This window comes from Canis lupus, chromosome 1 (genome assembly GCF_048164855.1).
Source record: "Canis lupus baileyi chromosome 1, mCanLup2.hap1, whole genome shotgun sequence".
NCBI lineage: Eukaryota > Metazoa > Chordata > Mammalia > Carnivora > Canidae > Canis > Canis lupus.
The window spans coordinates 74,603,200-74,624,212 of NC_132838.1; the positions used below are offsets into that span (position 1 = coordinate 74,603,200).

General features: G+C 34.8%; 2 protein-coding genes across 9 annotated transcripts in view; one reads left to right on the forward strand and one right to left on the reverse strand.

Moving 5' to 3' along the window:
* The window catches only part of GOLM1 (golgi membrane protein 1), a 70,454-nt gene extending 63,930 nt beyond the window's left edge, over positions 1 to 6,524 (forward strand). Inside the window, exon 9 of the mRNA XM_072835639.1 lies at positions 6,475 to 6,524. Coding sequence (XP_072691740.1) covers positions 6,475 to 6,509 — 35 coding nt within the window. The 3' untranslated portion in view covers positions 6,510 to 6,524. The remainder of the gene's footprint in view (positions 1 to 6,474) is intronic.
* The window catches only part of NAA35 (N-alpha-acetyltransferase 35, NatC auxiliary subunit), a 110,125-nt gene that overhangs the window by 11,856 nt on the left and 77,256 nt on the right, over positions 1 to 21,013 (reverse strand). For all 8 annotated transcript variants that reach the window (XM_072835587.1, XM_072835568.1, XM_072835562.1 and 5 more), the window contains 5 exons: positions 18,383 to 18,442; positions 13,938 to 14,044; positions 4,037 to 4,103; positions 2,490 to 2,588; positions 1,754 to 1,932 (listed from right to left, as the gene is read on the reverse strand). In XM_072835587.1, the coding sequence (XP_072691688.1) occupies positions 1,754 to 1,932; positions 2,490 to 2,588; positions 4,037 to 4,103; positions 13,938 to 14,044; positions 18,383 to 18,442 (512 nt within the window). The remainder of the gene's footprint in view (positions 1 to 1,753; positions 1,933 to 2,489; positions 2,589 to 4,036; positions 4,104 to 13,937; positions 14,045 to 18,382; positions 18,443 to 21,013) is intronic.

Genomic DNA, 21,013 nt, shown 5'->3' on the forward strand with positions numbered 1-21,013 from the left:
ACAGGGAATTAATGTTGCTGCCTTCTACCTTCTAAACATCAAAAATAAGGACAGATGAGTGAAGGATATAGTTGGCAGAAGTTAGGCTTTTCTTATCAATTATCAGGCATCTCAGTGAGCTTTTATTAAATGCATTATCAAAAATCAATGCACAATTTTATCTAAGGAGGGTCAGAGTACCAATATTCTAGACCAGTAATTCTCAAACTGTGATCTCTGGACAAGCAGCAACACAAGAACTAGTTTGAAATGCAAGTGATTGGGTCCTATCTCAGACTTATTAAACGAGGAACTCAAGGGACCAAGCCCAGCAAGTGACCAGGATGCACTCTAAAGAATCAGTGTTTTCTACTATTGATTCTTAAAGGGCCACATGCTTTAGGAATTATTATATTCAACAGGCTTATCTTGTTTAAATTCTGAAGCCTAATCAAGAATTTTGATATTGAGAAGCAATTAAAACATGAAAGTAGACCACAGGGGTATTTATAGGCAAAACTAAAATTCTTTCGTTAAATGGAAATGAATCTGCTCAAACATGCAGATACATTTCTAATGGAGTGTTTACGTATCATTTATTTGCTGAATTAAGAGCCCCATTCCTTGTGCCAAAAAGCATATAAAATTTTTATTTTGAGGAATCAAGAGCACAAAAGCTTCCTGTTAGCTGCCTCAAACTTCAGAGAAAGAAACTGAGCATGTTCCCCTACAAAATGTCTGGTTTGACTACTGTGTCTACTGTGAATTAATAACAAAACATATGCCAAACAGCTATCTATTGGTAAGAGTTGTTATCTACATAATATTGTAGAGTATATCAAACAATATTATTCTATTACTTTAATTCATGTTCAAATTCAAGTTTCACAGCCAAGAGTTACATATGAGGAGCCCAAGCAGCCATGATAACAAAATCATGTCAGTGTGGAAGAGAATTACTCTCCTTCATAGTGGTGACACCAAGGAATATATAATATCTTAATTTACTGTGTTAAATAATCCAAACAGGAGTTAAAAAGATGAACTATAATATTGAGATCTAATGTACTAAGCTGTTTGTCATGAGCAACTGGTTATTCTTATTTTAATAAATTACCACCATACTTGGCCAGACTAAGAAAAAGATCCAATAGCTCTTAATTTATTTTCTTTCTATGGCAGCTTTCCGATGCCTAAGTATTTCCAAACATCCTCTTACTAGATTTCTTCATTTCATCTTCAAGTGAAAGTGAAGAACTATTGGTTGAGGATGGTGATCTCTTACAATTCCTTCAAAGCTCCTAAAATAAATCCCCAGGGTGGCAGTTTCCACCAGTTATGCCCCCAGTGATAATCTTAGCCACGATTTCTTCTCAGAGGAAAGATCTGGCTCAGATTTTGAACTCTAATTCAGTTAAGTACACTCCATAGCTAGCACCTAGTGTCACTGATTCAGGACCAAATGTATCTTAAGTTTTCTCTCTAGAAACAGACAAAAGCTCTTCAACTAATCCATTTACTTTGCAGCCACTTTCATTAATCTTTAAAAATTCAATGGCTGGAAAAAGCGTATTTGTATGATGTTATGGCACTTAAAGATGTTCAAGACGATCTGGCTCTAGTTTTTAAATAGATATTTTTCAACTGTCCCACAAGTAAAGTTAAAATACATTAAGTGAAAAAGTATTCTGAAATTATATTCTGTTCTAAAGATGCTCTCTCAGATCTTATCTACTCTACCCACTGCTAATTTTAACTCACGTTGTACTCTTACCAATATATGTAGTAGTACTCATGCATGCTGTAGAGTTCCAATTCAAAGCCACTCAGAAGATACTGGATCATAATTCGAAGGTTATGATAAAGGACCCAGGTACCTAAACAGGCCAAATGTTGCCTCTGAGGTTCCTGTTTCAACAGCATAGTGTGAAGGGCTGCATCAACCTTCTCTGCCTATCAGAATAAAATGTCATAACATTGACATTTTTTTCAAGGTAATGAGAGAATTTAAAAAAAAAAAAACAGCTGAAAATAGCATTTAAGCAGAAAATGTAAAGCTTGTCACCTAAAGAAGTCATACTTTCAAAACATTTTTGGTTAGGTTTAAAGTTCTCATTTCATGATGGGTAACGTTTATGTAACACTCCTTAAACTAAAAAGACATTTTATAAAACAATACAAAATATTGACTTCAGGTCTTTAGTTATGTTATCAATACTGCTGCTTACAAATTAAGATTTTTATTAGAATGTGAACTTGCTGTAAAACTATAGCTCTGCCCATATTTTATAATTCATTTTGATTATCAAAGACATAATTTATTTCTGTTTGGATTATTGTTCTCTTTTTGTAAACTCTTTCTTTGATAAGTGAAACTATTAAAGTTAAAAATAAATTCATCACACTGAAAAATTAGTCAAAATATCATCTAAAGAATTGTTTTAAAAAATCTGATCAAGATATAAGAATATCTTAATTTTTAGAAGGGAAGGAAACTTATTGGCTCTTACCTCATCCTGCAAGGTAGCAAATTCCTCAAGAATATGCCCAAGCTTATCTCTCTGTCGAGCCCTATTATGTCCATGGATCTGAATAAGACTACAGAAGGGCTGCAATACACATACAATTTGTTAACAGTGTAAAATTACTTGACACTAAAGAATATTAACATTCCAAGTTTTCAAAATCTAGTTTAAGGGGGAAAAATATTGTGGATGTAAGAATAAGGACTATGCATATTTCTTACATAGGTATTTCTTTTAAAGGAAACTCAACATGAGAATTTATCAGTAGCCAAAAGAAAGTGGCTGTTACATATGAAACTTGTTTTCATATGGCAAAAATATCTTACTTCAATCTTTAGATATTTCCACAATTTCAAGAGAATAGTTTCTTTTCTGCTTATCTCAAGCTATTAGCCAATGTTCAAAGGTGACACTTCTATGCCGCTTACATTCACCAGAATAATTACAAGGCTTAAATAACAGCTAATACGATTGACCCATGAATAACACAAGGGATAGGGGTACCTATACCCCAAATAGTCAAAACTTCATGTATAACTTTTCATTCTCCAAAAACTATTAATAGCCTATTGCTGACTGGAAGCCTTACTGATAATATACACAATTAACTCCTATTTTGTATGTTGTATGTTTTATATACTTACAATAAATAAAATAGAGAAAAGAAAATATTAAGAAAATGTTAAGAAAAATACATTTATAGTACAGCATTATATCTAAGAAAAACTGTGTATAAGTGGACCTATACAGTTCAAACATCATTCTTTAGAAACTGCAAGGTTTCTATTCAACATCATAAAATATTGTAATACTTCATTAATCAGACAATACACAATGAATGGTAGGATGCTCTGATTTAAGAAATATGAATTAGAAGAATAATTTTAAATTTACAGTTTGACAGATATTATCTCACTTGATCAATACCCTCTAAGAAGTAACGGTGCAGTATTAACACCTCATTTTTCAAAGACTGAGAAGTTTATAGAAACTGTAAGTGATCTGCCTGACAATCATAAAATATTAATGATAAATTTGGAATCTGGCCCTTTAGTTCTCCTCCTTTCACCATCCCAAGCTGCCTTCATATATATCTACATCTATATCTCCACATTTCCAATATATATATATTTCCAATATATATATATAAAATATGTATTTATTTAGTAACTGGAATTAGGCCCCCAAACTGACTGCTTCAGTTCTCTAAGAGAAATGTTTATATAATTAAATAAGAATGATTTATGATTAATTTAATTCACTACAAGATTTGTATTTTTTCCTAATTACCTGAGATTTGAAAAAAAAATTGTGATCTCTTTGACATTAACAATTTTAATTTTACTATAATTCTATTCATTAAAGTCGTACAAAGATAAGGTATCTGGGAATGTTAAGTTTTTTATTTATTCAATGAAAATAAGTAAGAAATGTTAGATGGAAAAAGAAAAAAACAAATTAATGCTACGGAAGGAATTACACCCCATAAATTTTAAAGTATCCATCACAATGATCCAAACTGTATTTCTTACCCGAACACAGTGAGTAACAAAGGAGTCAATACAGTCCTTAGCCTGGTGATTATTATATAGGCAGCACCTGTAAGATAATACTCATTAAAATCAAACTATTTGGACTACAAAAAGCAGCAGTGATTACCACAGGTACTACGTATAGACAAGGTGGGAAAAAGAAAATGGAAATCAAATACATTACTGAATTAAAAACTAGCATTAGATTAAGAAACATTTCACTATTACACTATTAGTTACACAAATGTATAAGATTTCCAATTTTTCAGTTCTATATTTGGAACTGAAGAGTTGCATCCAAGATCAAATTAACAAGAGAAAAATACTCCAAAGTGCCACTTTTTCATGACCCTACTACAATGTTACTTATTTTTCTACAACTGACACCCTCATGGACTGTGCTCATAATAGTCACTACAAAGAAAATACTATACAGAATCATTCTATTTTTTTCCAAGATGTATCCACATTTCCAACCACTGGCCAAAATGATCCCCTTTACATTTCTGGTACCTCATCTTCTATCCTTATGAAGTGGTTCCTGTGGTGTTCCTTATCTCAGTTAATAACATCATTTCTTGACTGAAGCCCTCTTTGAGCAGTCTGGGAGGATGTGCTTACCCCTGGAGGAACTACAGGGGCTGAAGAAATGGAAGATTGTTTTTATCTATCCCTGACATGTAAGGTCTGTAGGCCTTTGCACCTAAGATGGGAAAAAGCAAAGACTTTCTCCTGGAGCACTGACAGAGGCAGACAACTTGCTACTCCTCAGTGTTTGCCATAACTGAACAATCTGACCAGAGCCTCAAAAATAAAGAGAGCCATAATCATGCAACATAAAATGACAGTGCACACAGCATCCAGGAGAAAGAAAGAGCAGAACACCTGGAACAGGTGGTGGCAAAAGAGAAGTGCTGGAAGGTCTATTATATCTTTAACTCCAAGATAAAAATATGATTTAAGGTCATTAAAATAAAGCTCTTAAAAAAGACTTCCTGGACCCAAAAGTTAGGACTTCCAAATTTAAAAGTTCAATGGATGAAAGACACTCACTAATAGCCTTGAAGGTCAAGAGGAAGAACTTTCTCACATCATGGCAAAAATAACAAGAGATAAATATTAAATACATATAAATATAAATGATAAATATCATAAAGAATATGGAGAAGAGATCTAGAAGACTTAGTATATGAGGGGTTCTAAAAAAAAAAGATAGAGGTGAAACAGGAATTAAATGAAAAATAATAAAGAATAAAAGATAATTATTGATTGCAAGACCTGAGGCTTTAATGACTGAGTTTCTAACAGGATTGCTGAAAATCACACATGTACATTCTGATAAAGCTCTTAAACTCCAAAAAAAAAAAAAAGAGAGAGAAAAGAAAAGAAAAAGGAAAAGAAAGAAAGAAAAGAGATTTTACAATCTTCTAGAAGAAAGTCCCAAATCACTTAAAAAGGAAAAAAGAATCAGATCAGGATCACATTTCTTCCCCTCCCCCCCCAGGATCCCATTTCTTATCTGTAATACCAGATTTTTTTTTTAAAGATTTTATTTATTTATTCATGAGAAAGACACACACAGAGAGAAAGAAGCAGAGACACAGAGGGAGAAACAGGCTCCACATAGGGAGCCCAATGTGGGACTTGATCCCGGGTCTCTAGGATCAGGCCCTGGGCTGAAGGCAGCACTAAACCACTGAGCCACCTAGGCTGCCCCTGTAATACCAGAATTTTAAAAACAGTTGTAGTAACAGGGGCACTTGGGTGGCTCAGTTGGTTAAGCATCCAACTCTTGGTTTCAGCTTCAGGTCATGATCTCAGGGTTGTGAGACTGAGCCCTACCCTGGGCTTCAGGCATGTAGGAGTTTACTTGAAATTCTTTCCCTCTCCCCTTGCCCCTCCCAATGCTCTTGCACTCTCTCTCTCTCTCTAAAATAAAATAAATAAAAACTTAAACAAAAAAAGTGGAATAACATTTAGAGACTATCATGCAATGAACTTTGTTATACATGCAGCCAATTCTCCATATTCACGATACTTGTTCTTTAAAGCTGCTACAGACACTGAATTAGACGATATGTTAACACTGCCGCTAAAGTGAAATACAGGGTTAGGTTCCTGCCAGCTTCTGGTGACACCATTTTCATCAACTGATCACTACGTAAGTGTTTTAAGATGCCTCATGTAGGGACGCTTGGGTGGCTCAGTGGCTGAGCATCTGCCTTCAGCTCAGGTTGTGATCCCAGGGTCCAGGGATCAAGTCTCACATCTGGCTCCCTGTGAGGAGCCTGCTTCTCTCTCTGCCTATGTCTCTGTCTCCTTCCGTGTCTCTCATGAATTAAGAAAAAAAAAAGATGCCTTATGTAATGTCTATTGATGATTCATTAATAAACTCAGGTCTGAGTTAACTTATCTAACATACATATTCTCTCTGAAAGGCATGCCACAGTCTTCTTGTGCTGAGGAATCCTAGACAGCACATCATTCATTATACATGGAGGCCATCTGAAACTATGAAATAGTTTCAAAAGCACAAAAGTGTGAAGAACATGGCACCTAAGGGAGCTGTTTACAGTGTACCAACTGAAAAAAAGAAAGTAGAGTTGCCTTGTTCAACACTGGGTGACTCAAAAATTTTTTGCTGCTCTGCACACATCTGAGAATTCTGCGAGAATGGAACAAATACTGATTGGAGGATTACAAATACATTTTACCAAGTAAGCAAGATTTGCAAATATGGAATCCTAAAACAGTGTAAGTTGAACTATAATTAAAGCTAAATGGGAGGGATCCCTGGGTGGCGCAGCGGTTTAGCGCCTGTCTTTGGCCCAGGGCGTGATCCTGGAGACCCGGGATCGAATCCCACATTGGGCTCCCGGTGCATGGAGCCTGCTTCTCCCTCTGTCTGTGTCTCTGCCTCTCTCTCTCTCTCTGTGTGACTATCATAAATAAATAAAAAATAAAAAAAAATAGCTAAATGGGTAATAATAAAAGTACTAAAGAAAGATTGTTAAATACAAAAGGAAAAAAATGCAAATTAGATATAAACACTATTTCACATACATCATTGTCAAAAATTCCAAAGTGTGATAATGACAAAGCCCAAACAAAGTCTGGGAAAACTAAAATTCTTATACACGTTTTCTGGCATACAAACTGGTTTAATTATTTTAGAAAGCAATTCGGCAAAACTAGTAAAGTTGAAGATGCACATGCTGTATGATCAGCAATTAATTTCAGTTCTAAGTATATACAGCCTATGTGCACAAGGAGACATATTCAAAGAAGTTCACTATAGCACCACTGTGTTTTTTTGAGAGAGAAAAGAGAGTGCACAAGCAGGGGTGGGGGGAAGGGCAGAGAGAGAGAGAGAGAGAGAGAGAGAGAGAGAGAGAGAGAGGGAGAGTGAATCCCAAGCAGGCCCCACCTGAGGAGAAATTAAACAGATGCCCAACCAACTGAGTGATCCAGGCACCCTCAGCACTGTTTCAACAGTAATAAATTAGAAACAAATTAAATGTCCAACTATAGAGAAACAACAAAACATGTTCAAAGTGTGAATTTTAATGAATGAAGTAAGTCTGCATGGATCAAATTAGGTGATTTCAAAACCCTAAAGTTGAATGAAAAAATCATGTTGAAAAGGATACATACAGTGGGACATTTATGTGAAGTCTAATAAATGAATGTATTATTTTCAGAAACATATTTGGGTGAAGTATAAAAGCATTTATAAAAGTGAGACAACTGTGGTACTGTGGTCACCTCTAGGACCAGAGTGAGAGAAAAGGATGGGGTGGGGGAGGATGATTTGAAATTGCAGGCTGCTGTTCTCCAAATGTGGCCCAGGTTCCCCTGGTGGAGATGATGACCTTGGGATGCTTCCCGGGGAGCACCAGGTCAAAACTATTTTCACAATCATATTAAGATGTTATTTGCTTTTCGCACTCATTCTCTCACAAGTGTCTAGTGGTTGTTTCCAGAGTACATGCTGTGTGATATTACAACGGATTGAAAGCAGGTCAAAATAATCCAGTTATCTTCTATTAAGACAGAAAACAGATTTGCAAAAATGTAAAACTGCCACTTATATCACTAATTTTTCTTAAAAACAGTTATTTTCCATAAAAATGTTATTATGGGTCTGTAACTTTAAAACAATTAGTAATTTTTTTAAAGTATTGTTTTAATTTCCAAAACAGTAGGTGGCAATACCCATGACCCTATATAAACAAAACCCATCTAGGTCTTTAATAACTTTTAAAATATAAAAAAAGCTTCATTGCTGATTTAGATGCTACCTCTAATAATTTAATTCATTAAAATTAAGACAAAAAAGCTTCACTGCTGATTTAGATGTTACCTCAAGACAAAAAAGCTTCACTGCTGATTTAGATGTTACCTCTAATAATTTAATTCATTAAAATTAGCTGTTCCTTGATACTTAAGTTCAACGCTACTTGGGACTTTCAGATGTTGCTGTTAGGAAGCAACCCCGCCCCGGATTCTGTGTGGCTCACTCCCTCAGTTCACTCACATGTATCACCACTTGCAATAGGTCTTCCAACTATCACAGCTAAGAGAACCATCTATCTTTTTATCTTTTTACAAAGCACTTATGACCTTGTATTATGTATTTGTCTACTGCTCAGTCTCTCCCACTAGATGGGAAGCTCCTTGTTAGCAGGTGTGTCCTCCTTTTCCCTAGAACCCAGAAAGGTGCCTAGCAATAACAGGTACTAATTTACTATAATTTACTATATTTATTACATAAGGAACTGATAAAATTTTATCAATTCTCCAAAAGGGGAATTTATAAAAAACAAATAAAAATATTGCTTAAAGTGGATGGTAGTATAGGTAGCTGTCAGTTTATACATCTGAGTATTTGATATATTATAAATTTATTTTTTAAAAGATTTTATTTATTCATTCATGAGAGAGAGAGAGAGAGAGAGAGAGGCAGAGACGCAGGCAGAGGGAGAAGTCGGCTCCATGCAGGGAGCCCGACGTGGGATTCGATCCCAGGTCTCCAGGATCACGCCCCGGGCCGAAGCCGGGCTAAACCGCTGAGCCGCCCGGGCTGCCCTTTAATTATAAATTTTAAAATAACTTTTAACTTTCTCCATTTGCAGATTACATCTGTAAAAAACCTAAAGATTTCACAAAAAAACTGTCAGAACTAATAAATTTCGTAAAGTTGCAGGGTACAAAAATCTATTGCACTTCTATACAACAATAGTAACTATCAGAGAAATTAAGAAAACAATGTCATTTATAATAGCACGAAAAAGAATAAAATACTTAGGAATAATTTAAGCAAGGAGGTGAAAGATCTATAAATGAAAAACTGTAAGACACTGACTAAAGAAACTGAAGACATAAATAAATGGAAAGATATTCTGTGCTTATGGGTTGGAAGAATATTGTTAAAATGTCCATGTTACCCAAAGTGATCTATGGAGTCAATGCAATCCTTAATGAAATTCAAATAGCACATTTTACACATATAGAGAAAAGAATCCTAAAGTTTATATGGAACCACAGAACACCCTGAATACCCAAAGCATCTGGAGAAAGAACAAAGGAGTGTATCGCACTCCCTGATTTCAAACTATCCTACAAAAGCTCCAGTAATCAAAACAGAATGGTATTGGCATAAAAAGAGACATAGATCAATAAAACAGAATAGAGAGCCTAGGGGGGAAAAAGCATGCACAATCATTTGATTTTTGACAAAAAAGCCAAAAATACACAATGGAGAAAAAAAGACAGTCTCTTCAATAAATAATACTGGTAATGATAGCCACATGTCAAAGAATTACACTGGACCCTTTTCTTACACCATACACAGAAATGGACTCAAATGTATTAAGAACATAACACTTCTGTATGTAAAACCTGAAACTGTGTATCAGAATAAAGTGTAGGTGATAAGCTTCTTCACACTGATGCTAGCAGCACTGATTTCTTGGTTTTGGACCAAAAGCAAAGGCAATGAGTGCAAAAATAAACAGTGGGATTACGTCAAAGGGAAAAGCTTCTGCTCACCATGAAAAGGCAACCTACAGAAGAAAATACTTGCAAACCACACATCCGATAAAGGGTTAACCAGGGAAGAGCCAATAAAATCCTGAAAAAGAATGCTGCCAGAGAACATGTCTTAACATATTAAAATTTAAGACAAAGCCACAATAAAAAACATCATTATTAGATCTGAAATAAATCCCAAAACACAAAGGATTTTCAAGTAAAATAAAGATGGTCTTTTAATCCAGTAGGAAACGACAGTTTATATTGTAAGTGATGTTCACCCAACTGGCTATCTACCTAAAAGGAAATCAAGTTGAACTTCTATCTTCATACCATTTATAGGAAAAGAATTCAGAAGACTTAAATCTTAAATGAACAAGAATAAAATAAAAATCTTTGGAAAAATATATATGTGACTAAAGGCATAACCTGTGGACTGGGGAGATTTACCTTAAACAAGAAACCTACAAGTTATATAGGACAGAATAAAGTAGAAAAAACTACCTTACAGAAAGCAAAAATTTTGATGCAAAAGAAAGCTTAAGGGAAAAAAAAGCTGCAATGCTGATCATAGATAAAGGAATTGAAAAATAATATAATTTTGTAAGTTCCTGTATATTATCAAGAGCAATACTATATAGCAATGTGTATTATATACTCATAATGTTAAAGGAATTCATATAAATTCTCCAAAAAAAGTGAACCACTTACCAAAAGTCAATAGGCAAAAGATAAAAACAATTCATAGAAAAGTACTTCTAAATGTACAATAAATATTGTATTAAATGTTTACATTAAAGTAACAATGAAATATTGCTCCCCGCCAACCACAATGGAAAAAATTCAAAACAATGATAACACCTACTGCTGGTCAGGATATAGGGAATGTACACTCTCATGTATTGTTAATAGGAATAAAAATTGCTATAATCTTTCTGAATGTAATCTGATAATATCTATTAAAAATACACATACCTCCACCCAGTAACCTCAATCCATAGAATACATTCATATTATATTTGGCAGCTATTTAAAAAGAGTTAATTAGATCTACATCAGGAAATCTGAAACATAAATTCATGATTTATTTATTTTTGAGTGGAAAATTTTTTTTAAGATTTTATTTATTCATGAGAGACACAGAGAGAGAGGCAGAGACACAGGCATAGGGAGAGAAAGCAGGCTCCTTGTAGGGAGCCTGATGCGGGACCTGATCTCCGGATCAGGATCACACCCTCAGCTAAAGGCGTCCGCCTTTAAAGGCTCAACCGCTGAGCCACCCAGGCATTCTGATAAAATTTTTAAACAAGACTAAAATTTTTATTTTTTAAAAATCTGATTTATTTATTTGAGAAAGAGAAGAAAGAACACAAGCATGGGGCAGGGGCAGAGGGAGAAGGAAGAACAGGCTCCCCGCTGAGCAGGGAGCCTGACCTGAGACCAAGACCTGAGCCAAAGGCTTAACAAACTGACCCACCTAGATACCCCAAAACTTTTATTTTAAACAAGCAATCCACAAAAAATAACTAAAAGTTCATGATAAAAACAGCCTTTTTAATGTAATCACATTTATTTAAAGTCATAGGTGTATCATATAGCTGTGTATCATAAAGACATTTACAGTGATTGTCATCAAAATGCAGTTATCTCAGAGGTAAGATTTCACTAGAATTTTATTCTTTTTTGTATTTTATGTGGTCTAAATTTTCAGACATGACCATATATTATTTATATAACCAACTTCTGGGTTTATTTTTAAAGCAACTTAGTTACCTTCTTATTCCTCTCCTTCCTCTGCTGAATCAGTTGCCACATCCTATTAATTTTACCTCTGCAATGCTCCTCCAATCTGTCCTCTCCTTTATATTCTCAAGGTTTAATCCTTCATCATTTCTTGCCTATAGTGCCGAATTAACCTAGCTCACCACTTTGTCCCCATTATCACTACCAGTTTGTTTCCTATGAAAAAATGCATACTATACTATGCCAATTCCCTCCTAAAAACCTGGGCACTTCCACAGACTATAAAGACCAAATTTTACCAGACCACTCAAAATTCTCCAGCCTAACTCCAAACTATTGTAACCATCCAACTCCCATTTACTTATTCTCTCATTCAACAAAGATTTATAGTGTGCTGGACTAGCTCATATTGTAGACACTGTTCTAAGCACCTATGGTACGTTAGTGAACAAAAAGCTAGATCTACCTGCCCTGACCTTCTGGAGTTTATATTCTAATGGGAATGGGAGGAGAAGGTAGAGAGGGAAATAAGAAATAAATATAATGAAGACTTGTATGGTACATACAGACATAAACGTAGTGAAGTAAATTATGCAGTATAGTATGTAAGGAGACAGTCATTACAGGAGAGAGAAAGGCAGTGATGGGCTGAGGCAGCATGGAGGCTGCACTCTTTAAATAGTTTAACCAAAGCAGTCCTCACTGAGGTGAAGTTAACAGACTTGAAGGTGGTGAGGCGGGTCAGTCCTGGGTATTTCCAAGTAAAATGCCCTCCACCCCAGACTCTATGTAAAGGCTGTAGGATGAGAGCCGGCCTGGCCTGCATGTTCCCAGAATAGTAAGGAGGACAAAGTGGCTGAAGCAGAGATAAGCAGAGAGGGGTAAGAGATGATGAAGCCAGAGAGGTATCAGGACAAGAGTCTAGACCAGAGCATATGGGGCCTCCTAGGATCAATCATAAGAACTTTGGCTTTTACTGTGAATGAAATAGGGAATATAACAAACACTGAATGCCTGGGAGTTTACCTCCCCCCAGGGGTAGTCCTTAACTGATTTGTTTGTGGATAAATTCTCAGGCCTTCCTTGTTTTATCTCTGACAAGGACAACTCTGAGTACAACCCACACTGTCTCCACAGCTCCCTGGCAGGACCCAACCAAAGTTACTTTCCATGAAGTATATCTCTGTGTGGTTTTCTTCCTTTTCATGTCCCACTTGCCCACAACCCTGCTGCTTTTTCCTGGAACACTTTCTAAGGTTATATGAATGGTCACAGGATCTGCTTCTGAGAAACTCAAGAGAGGAAAAAGTTTTATGTGAGATGTGGCATGATTTATTCAACAAATTGAATGCCGAACCATTAACTCTTCTTAAAACATATAATTCATATGCCCATGTCTTCAGACATGCTGGGGTTTTTTTTTGCTGAGGAATAATAACACCTTTCTTTCCTCCCCTTTGGAAAAGCTCTACTCATTTTCCAAAATGCAAACACAGATGATGATTTCTTGCTGCATAAAATCCTTTCCAGCCTCTTATGGCAGTATGTTTCTAGTGGTGCCACTGCTCTGTTAATTTAAGGATCAATTTTTTGCATTTTTAATTTTTATCCAGCCTCATATCATTGAAAAGAGACCTTATTTTGCTTTTTTTAGAATTATTCCCAAAGTGCTTACTTGACACACTGCTTTGCACGCAGTAAGAATCAATGCAACTTACTGAATTTGAGAATTCTTTCCAAGGTTTTCTTCTCATACTGGGCCTAATGTCAACCTCACAAAAACCTTAGTTTATTTTTATTATTATTTTTTTTATTTTTAAACATTTTTTTTTAATTTATTTATGATAGTCATACAGAGAGAGAGAGAGGCAGAGACACAACAGGCAGAGGGAGAAGCAGGCTCCATGCACCAGGAGCCCGACGTGGGATTCGATCCCGGGTCTCCAGGATCGCGCCCTGGGCCAAAGGCAGGCGCCAAACCGCTGCGCCACCCAGGGATCCCAGTTTTTTGGTTTTTATATGAGGATTTGATTACAGCAGTTTTTATGCTTTGGCTATAAAGGAGCACAGAGAATTGGAGCTTTTAAGAAATACATATGCCATAAAACAGTCTTATAGTACTTACTTTGGGGAGAGCACCGGAGGACTGACAAAAGACCGAAGTGCATCCTTCACCATGTCTTGCATGAGATGGGTTCCAAAAACTTTTTTGTTATCCACCAAGAAAGTGGTCTTAAAATAAATTATGTATTAGTAATGCTGTCACAACTTGACATACTGTACATATATAACTGTCATTACTGTGACATGAACACACTTCTTATAAATACTGGAGAATACAGAAGAGATTAAAATATAAAAACCTGATGGAAATCAATCAATAAATAAATCACTATTTCTAACATGGGTATTACTTATTAACCCATATTTAAGATATATTCTGATGAAAGAAAATAAACAAATGTCCAAGAAAAAATATTTCCCAAGTCAAGGGTAGTGATAGTAAACTAGTCAAAATGAACTGACCAGTCTGAATATGTCAAATAAGCTAATACATAAGAAAGAGGGTGATTCATAAATTATGAAACAGGAAATAGCTATCAGTATTAATTGATCATCTTTCTCTAATGAACATCTGGGAATACATACACACTTTCTGAAACTGGAAAAATAGACTTCATAATTAAATTTAAAGTATTATTTAATAATAATTTACATTTAATTTTCTCCATGAACAAGGGAGAAAATTACCATATTATGCCTTTCTTGATTTCCTAACACATTTGGATTGTTTCCAGTTTTGGGTGATCATGAACCAAACAGGTATAAACATTTACATACAAGTTTCCAGGAGATCATAGGATTTCACTTGTTAGGCAAACATCAAGCAGGAGTAGGATCTGTATATTTAATTTTATAAGAATCTGACAAATTGTTTTACAAAGTGGCTGTAGCAGTTCACATTCCTATCAGTAAATACATCCTTACCACCAGCACTTAGTATTGTCAGTTTTTCTTCTTAAAAGATATCACAAAAAGTGGGTAGTGTTATTTTACTGTGGTTTAATTTGCATATCCCTAATCCAATTATGTTCAGTATGTTTTCATACTGAAGTGTTCAAATTTGCTGCCCATTAAAAACTGGGTTGTCTGTTCTTACTGCTGTGTTCACAGAGTTCTTTGTATAATACAAGTCTTTTGCCTCACATGGATTTGCAAATATTTTCTCCCACTCTGTAGTCTCTTTTCATTTTCTTAACAAGGTCTTCCACAGAATTAGTTTTAAATTGATCAATTTATCATTTTTATGAATTGTTTTTAATGTCATACCTAAGTATTCTGTTTTCTAAAGTCACAAAGATTTTCTCCTATCCTTTCTTGTAAAAGTTTTATAGTATTATATTTTAGATTTATGATGCATTCTGAGTCAACTTTTTTTGCCTATGTCTGTCCAAATGTTCTTGGACCACTGTTGAAAAGGATACCATTTCTCCACTGATTTGCCTTTGTGTTTTGACAAAAATAACTGATCATTTAATAACTGATCAGTTGATCATGTTAACTAATAAAGAAATATATAACACGGTACTATATAATAAAGGACTGATTAAAGGATAAGACTTATTGGCTTTCCTCTTGGTTCCACAGATCCATTTTGCCAACACCATACCTCTCCTGCAGTCATGTAGTTGAGTTCCCCAACTTTGCTCTTTTTTGCACCACTGTTTTGGCTATTCTAGTTCCTCTGCCTTTCCTTATAAATTTTAGAATCAGTCTTTGACATCTACAAAAATCCTGCTATGATTTTGATTGAGACTGCTCTGTATCTGTAGATCAATTTTGGGAAGAACTAACTTTTTAGAAATATTAAGTCTTCCAATCCATAAACCAGATATATCTTTTCATTTATTTAGGTTTTTGTTTTCTTTAACCAGTACTTCATAGTTTTTTAGCATACAGGTTCTATAAATAGGTGTTAGTTTCTACCTAAGTATTTAGTTTTTTGTGTTGTACATAGTACTGTTTTTAAATTTTTGATTTCCCATTGTTCATTACAAATATATAGAAATACAACTGCTTTTCGTATATTGATCTCATCTCCTGTGTTCTTCTTAAATGCACCCATCTGGTCTAGGAACATCTTTGTAGATTCCTTGACATTTTATATAGAAAATAATGTCTGTAAAAAAAGTATTTTTTCCCTTTTCAACTGTATGGTTTTTTTCCTGCCTTTTTTCACTGGCTAAAATTGCCAATACAGCTCTCCCTCAACTATGTCCCAATAAACCCAGTGTAAGTTGAAAATAATCTACGTTGCAATGAATTTATTTAATACATCTAACATATTGAATATCATACCTAGCCTAGCCTACTTTAAACATGCTCAGAGCACTTAAATTGGCCTACTGGGGGCAAAATCATCTGACACATAGCTTATTTGATAATGAAGTGTGAATATCTTCTGTAATTTATTGAATAATATAGTGAAAGTGAAAAGCAGAATGGTTATATCTGTTTACCCTTGTGATCATGTAGCTGAGTGGGAGTTGTGGCTCGCTAGTCATGACCAGCATCATAACAGAGTATTACACTGCATAATGCTAGCCCAGGAAAACATCAAAATTCAAAATATGGGGCATGGTTTCTACTAAATGTATAGTGCTTTCATATCATCCATAAAGTTTATAATCATAAGTTGAACCCTCTTAAGTCATGAACTATCTGTACGATGTTGAATAAGAGTGGGACTCTTTACTCCCCATCTTAGGAGAAAAGGATTTAATCTTTCATCATTAAGTATGATGTTAGCTACAGACTTTTTGTACATACCCTTTATCAGGTTAAGGAAGTTTTTTTCTATTCCTAGTTTTGCTGAGAGTTTTTATCATGAATGGGTGTTGAATTATGTCAAATGCTTTTCTTCAATCTGCTGAGACTTTAGATTGTATGGTGGATTACACCAACTGATTTTTGAATGTTGAACCAGGCTTGCATTCTTGGGATAAAACCAACTTGGTCATGATATATTATCTTTTTTTATATACTGCTGAATTTGAATATGATAATACTTTAAGGTTGTTCTATCTATGCTCATAATATGTCTACAATTTTCCATGCTTTAATGTCTTTGTTGGGTTTTGCTACTGAGATATTGCTGGCTTTATAAGTATTGTTGTTTCTTCTATTTTCCGGAAGAGATTGTATAGAATTGACCTGGAATTTTCTTTGTTGGAAAGTTTTAAGCTATGAATTCTGAATTCAATTTCTTTAATAGATACAAGATCATTCAAGTTATATCTTTGTGAGTTTTGGTAGTGTCCTTCAAGAAACTGGTCCATTTCATCTCTGTTTTTGAATTTATGGACATAAGAGTTGTTTAGAATATTTCCCATATATCCTTTTGGGGACTGTAGTAATAATACTCTTTTTCATTTCTGATACTGCTCATCTGTACCTTCTTTATTTCTTGTTCTATCTGGTTAGAGGTTCTTCAATTTTATTGATTTTTTTTTTTGTTTTTTAAGGGCTCAGTTATTTTTAAAGTATTGTTTATTTAAGTAGTCTCTACACCCAGCAGGGGGCTTGAATTCAACGGGAGATCAAGAGTCACATGCTCTTCTAACTGAGCCAGTCAGGAGCCCCTTTATTGATATTTTCAAAAGAACTAAGTTTTTGGTTACATCAATTTTCTTTACTGTTTATCAATGTTTCCTATTTTACTGATTTCTGCTTTTATCTTTGGTATTTCCTTTCTTCTGCTTGCTTTGAGTTTCATTTGTTTTTTTTTTTTTTTTTTTTTTTAAGTAGAAGCTTAAATTATTCAGGCTTTTCTTTTAAAATTTTAACTCAAGTATAGCTAACATACAGTATTATAATTAGTTTCAGGTGTATAACACAGTGATTCAATAATTTTATACACTGTAAAATTCTCACCATGGTAAGTGTAGTTAACCATCGTCACCAAATTCATTACAATATTTTTGACTATAGTCCCATGAGGTACTCTTCATCCCTGTGACTTATTTATTTTATAACTGGAAGTCTGTACCTCTTAATCCCCTTCACCTGTCACCCATCCTCCCCAAACTCCAATCCCACTGGTGACCACCTTCTTTTTCTCATATAAACATTTAATTTTGTAAATTTTCCTCAAAGCACTTCCTCAATTATATCCCAAAGATTCTGTAGGTTATATTTTCATTTTCATTCAGTTCAAAATATTTTGTAATTATCCTCAAGATCTCCTCTTTGGCTCACGAGTTTTGCTTAGAAATGTGTTAATTTCCAAATATACTGAAAATTCCAAAAATCTTTGTTATTGATTTACCAGTTTAAGTCCAAAATAGAGAGCATACTTTGTATGATTTTAATCGTTTTAAATTAAGGTTTGTTTTACAGCCCAGGATATGATCTTGATGAATGCCTACAATACTTCTAATCACAAAAATGTAACATTAACTGTTGAATATCCTTTAAAAGCATCTACTTTTGTTCCAGCAATCAATAAAACAATGTTAACATATAAAATTTGATGTTTAAAAAAGTATTACAATACTAAATAGAACTCACTTGCAATAGAGATCTTGAAAGAACACAAGGTGATTGTTCACTAAATTCACAGAAAAAATCCTGATACACAGAGAAAAAATAATGTCATTAACAGATTTAATAAAAGCTGGAAATGTTTGTATATAGCACGTCATTTTTGTCAGAATTCTGAAAATCATATACTACCAGAGTTAAAATAGGACAAAGCGCTAAGGATCATTTCTATAGGAATTGTCTTAATTGTATCAATGGGACAATGGATGATTTTTGAGACTTTTTATTAATTGACCAAAAGTACAACTGTGTGGATACCAATATTAAATTTGCACACTATGAAAATAATAGCATTAATAATAATTTGCTGACAGCAGAGGTTTACTTCCTACTTCACAGAAATAAATACCAAGTAACCAGGCCAAGTGGATTTATGTAACTGTTCCTGATTCTTCTGACATCCAAGATATGCTTAGAAAACTATATATGGGTTTATACATAGATAAAAGAAAAAAGGTAAGAAAATATACTACAATGTTAACTTCAGTAGATTATAGTAGTTATTATTTTCATATTTTTCTGTATTTTCCAGACTCATGATCCTCAATTTAAATGAGGGCTCTTCTAAAACTTATCAAATTTCTCTAGACAATTCACTTTTTTCACAATTAACTTTTATACTCTGCTCACACTTCTCAAAGTAAATGTTCTCTAGTATAGATGTCCTCCCACTTAACATTGCAAAAAAAATTAAGTCATCTACCAACAGGAAATCCCTCCACTTCTGGCTCTAAACGTTATCTAACATTTGTACTCCGCTTCTTTCCTTGCCCACTTCAACAACGGAAGCCCTCTATTTGTATTACAGACTCCATTCCTTCTATTCTTTTCAGGAACATTACACATTGTCAATAATCCATCCTTATCTAGATATTTAAGTTCTCCCTTTATTCCAGATCCTCCCATTTATATTTATGTAGTCAATTTCCTCCAGTTTGAAAAAGAAACTGTTACATGCTCCACATTTCTCTCTCCACTGCTCCCTTCTCAGCCAGACTTTCTGAAAGAGTTGACTGAACCGTCGTCTCTATCCAAAGGCCCCTCCGTCATCAACACATGCTAGTCTAGTTTTTTGCTCTAGGCATCACGGTCCTCTAATACCACATCAAACCAACATTTGTTGTGGACCTTATTCACTTCTTTCATCTGACCTCTCAGCAGTATTTGACAGGACTTCATTCTGGTAAAATAAAACCTTTCATGAGTTTCTTCCTTTGTGGCCACTTCTCGGGTCTGCTCTGGGGTTCAAAGTTTAGTTCCAGATTATTTTCTTTTCTCAAGCTATATGCTTTTTCCCTTACAATCTTCTCCACACTCATGCTTTGATATATCCAAATTACATATCTAGCACAGATTTCTAAACTCTATCCATATAGTATCTATTCAATATCTCTGCATATCTCAAAGGCACCTCAAATTCAGCTTCACTACGACTCTCAGCTGACTAAAGGTCTTTGAGAGTTTCCCCGTTTGAACAGCATCACAACGTATCAAAATTTGCCAGTTGGAAATTCAGAGACCTTCCTGAGAGCTCTCTCATGCCCCATATTTAATTCAACAACAACAAGCTATCAATTTTTGTTCATACACAGTTTGAACTCTGACAAGCCACATCATCTCCCTGCCATCCTTCTAACTCAAGTTACCATCCTCTCTCCCTTGGACTGCAGTATGGTTTCTTAATTTATCTCCCTATGTCTACTGTGGTCCCTTACACCATGTCGTCTCTATATGGCTGCAAATTGTTAATTCAGTTTCTTTTTTTTTTTTTTCCTTAAGATTTATTTATTTATTTATTTATTTATTTATTTATTTATTTATTTATTTATTTATTTATGATAGACACACAGAGAGAGAGAGAGGCAGAGACACAGGCAGAGGGAGAAGCAGGCTCCATGCCGGGAGCCCGATGCGGGACTGGATCCCGGGACTCCAGGATCGCGCCCCGGGCCAAAGGCAGGCGCCAAACCGCTGAGCCACCCAGGGATCCCCTAATTCAGTTTCTTAATTGCCCCACCCATATTGATCTTGCATAAAGTTTGAACGTGAAAATGCATAAACATGCAGAGCATAAACTATAGAGTCATAACTGACATTTTGGTATTTGTTATTCCAATCTTTTTAAAATTGAATTTGCCTGTTTCTGATAAATACTTCTCTGTGTGACAATGTATAAAATAGATAATATATTCTGAAACATAATTTGACATCCATAAACATTTCCCTGTGTCAGTATTTTCCTCTAACATGCTTTGTAATGTCAGTATGGCATATATTCTACACATACTATATATAGGATGGTAGTGTCAGTAGTGGGCATTTAAACTGTTTTCAGTTTTTCTTTTCTTTTTTTTTTTTTTTTAAGATTTTATTTATTCATGAGAGACACAGAAAGAGAGAGGCAGAGACATAGGCAGAGGGAAAAGCAGGCTCCATGCAGGGAGCCCAATGTGGGACTCAATCCCGTAACTCCAAGATCACACCCGGACCCGAAGGCAGACGCTCAACTGCTGAGCCACCCAGGCATTCCTGTTTTTAGTTTTTCAAGATTAAAAATGATGATGAACCAAATACCTCTTTAGTTCATCTTTGCATATA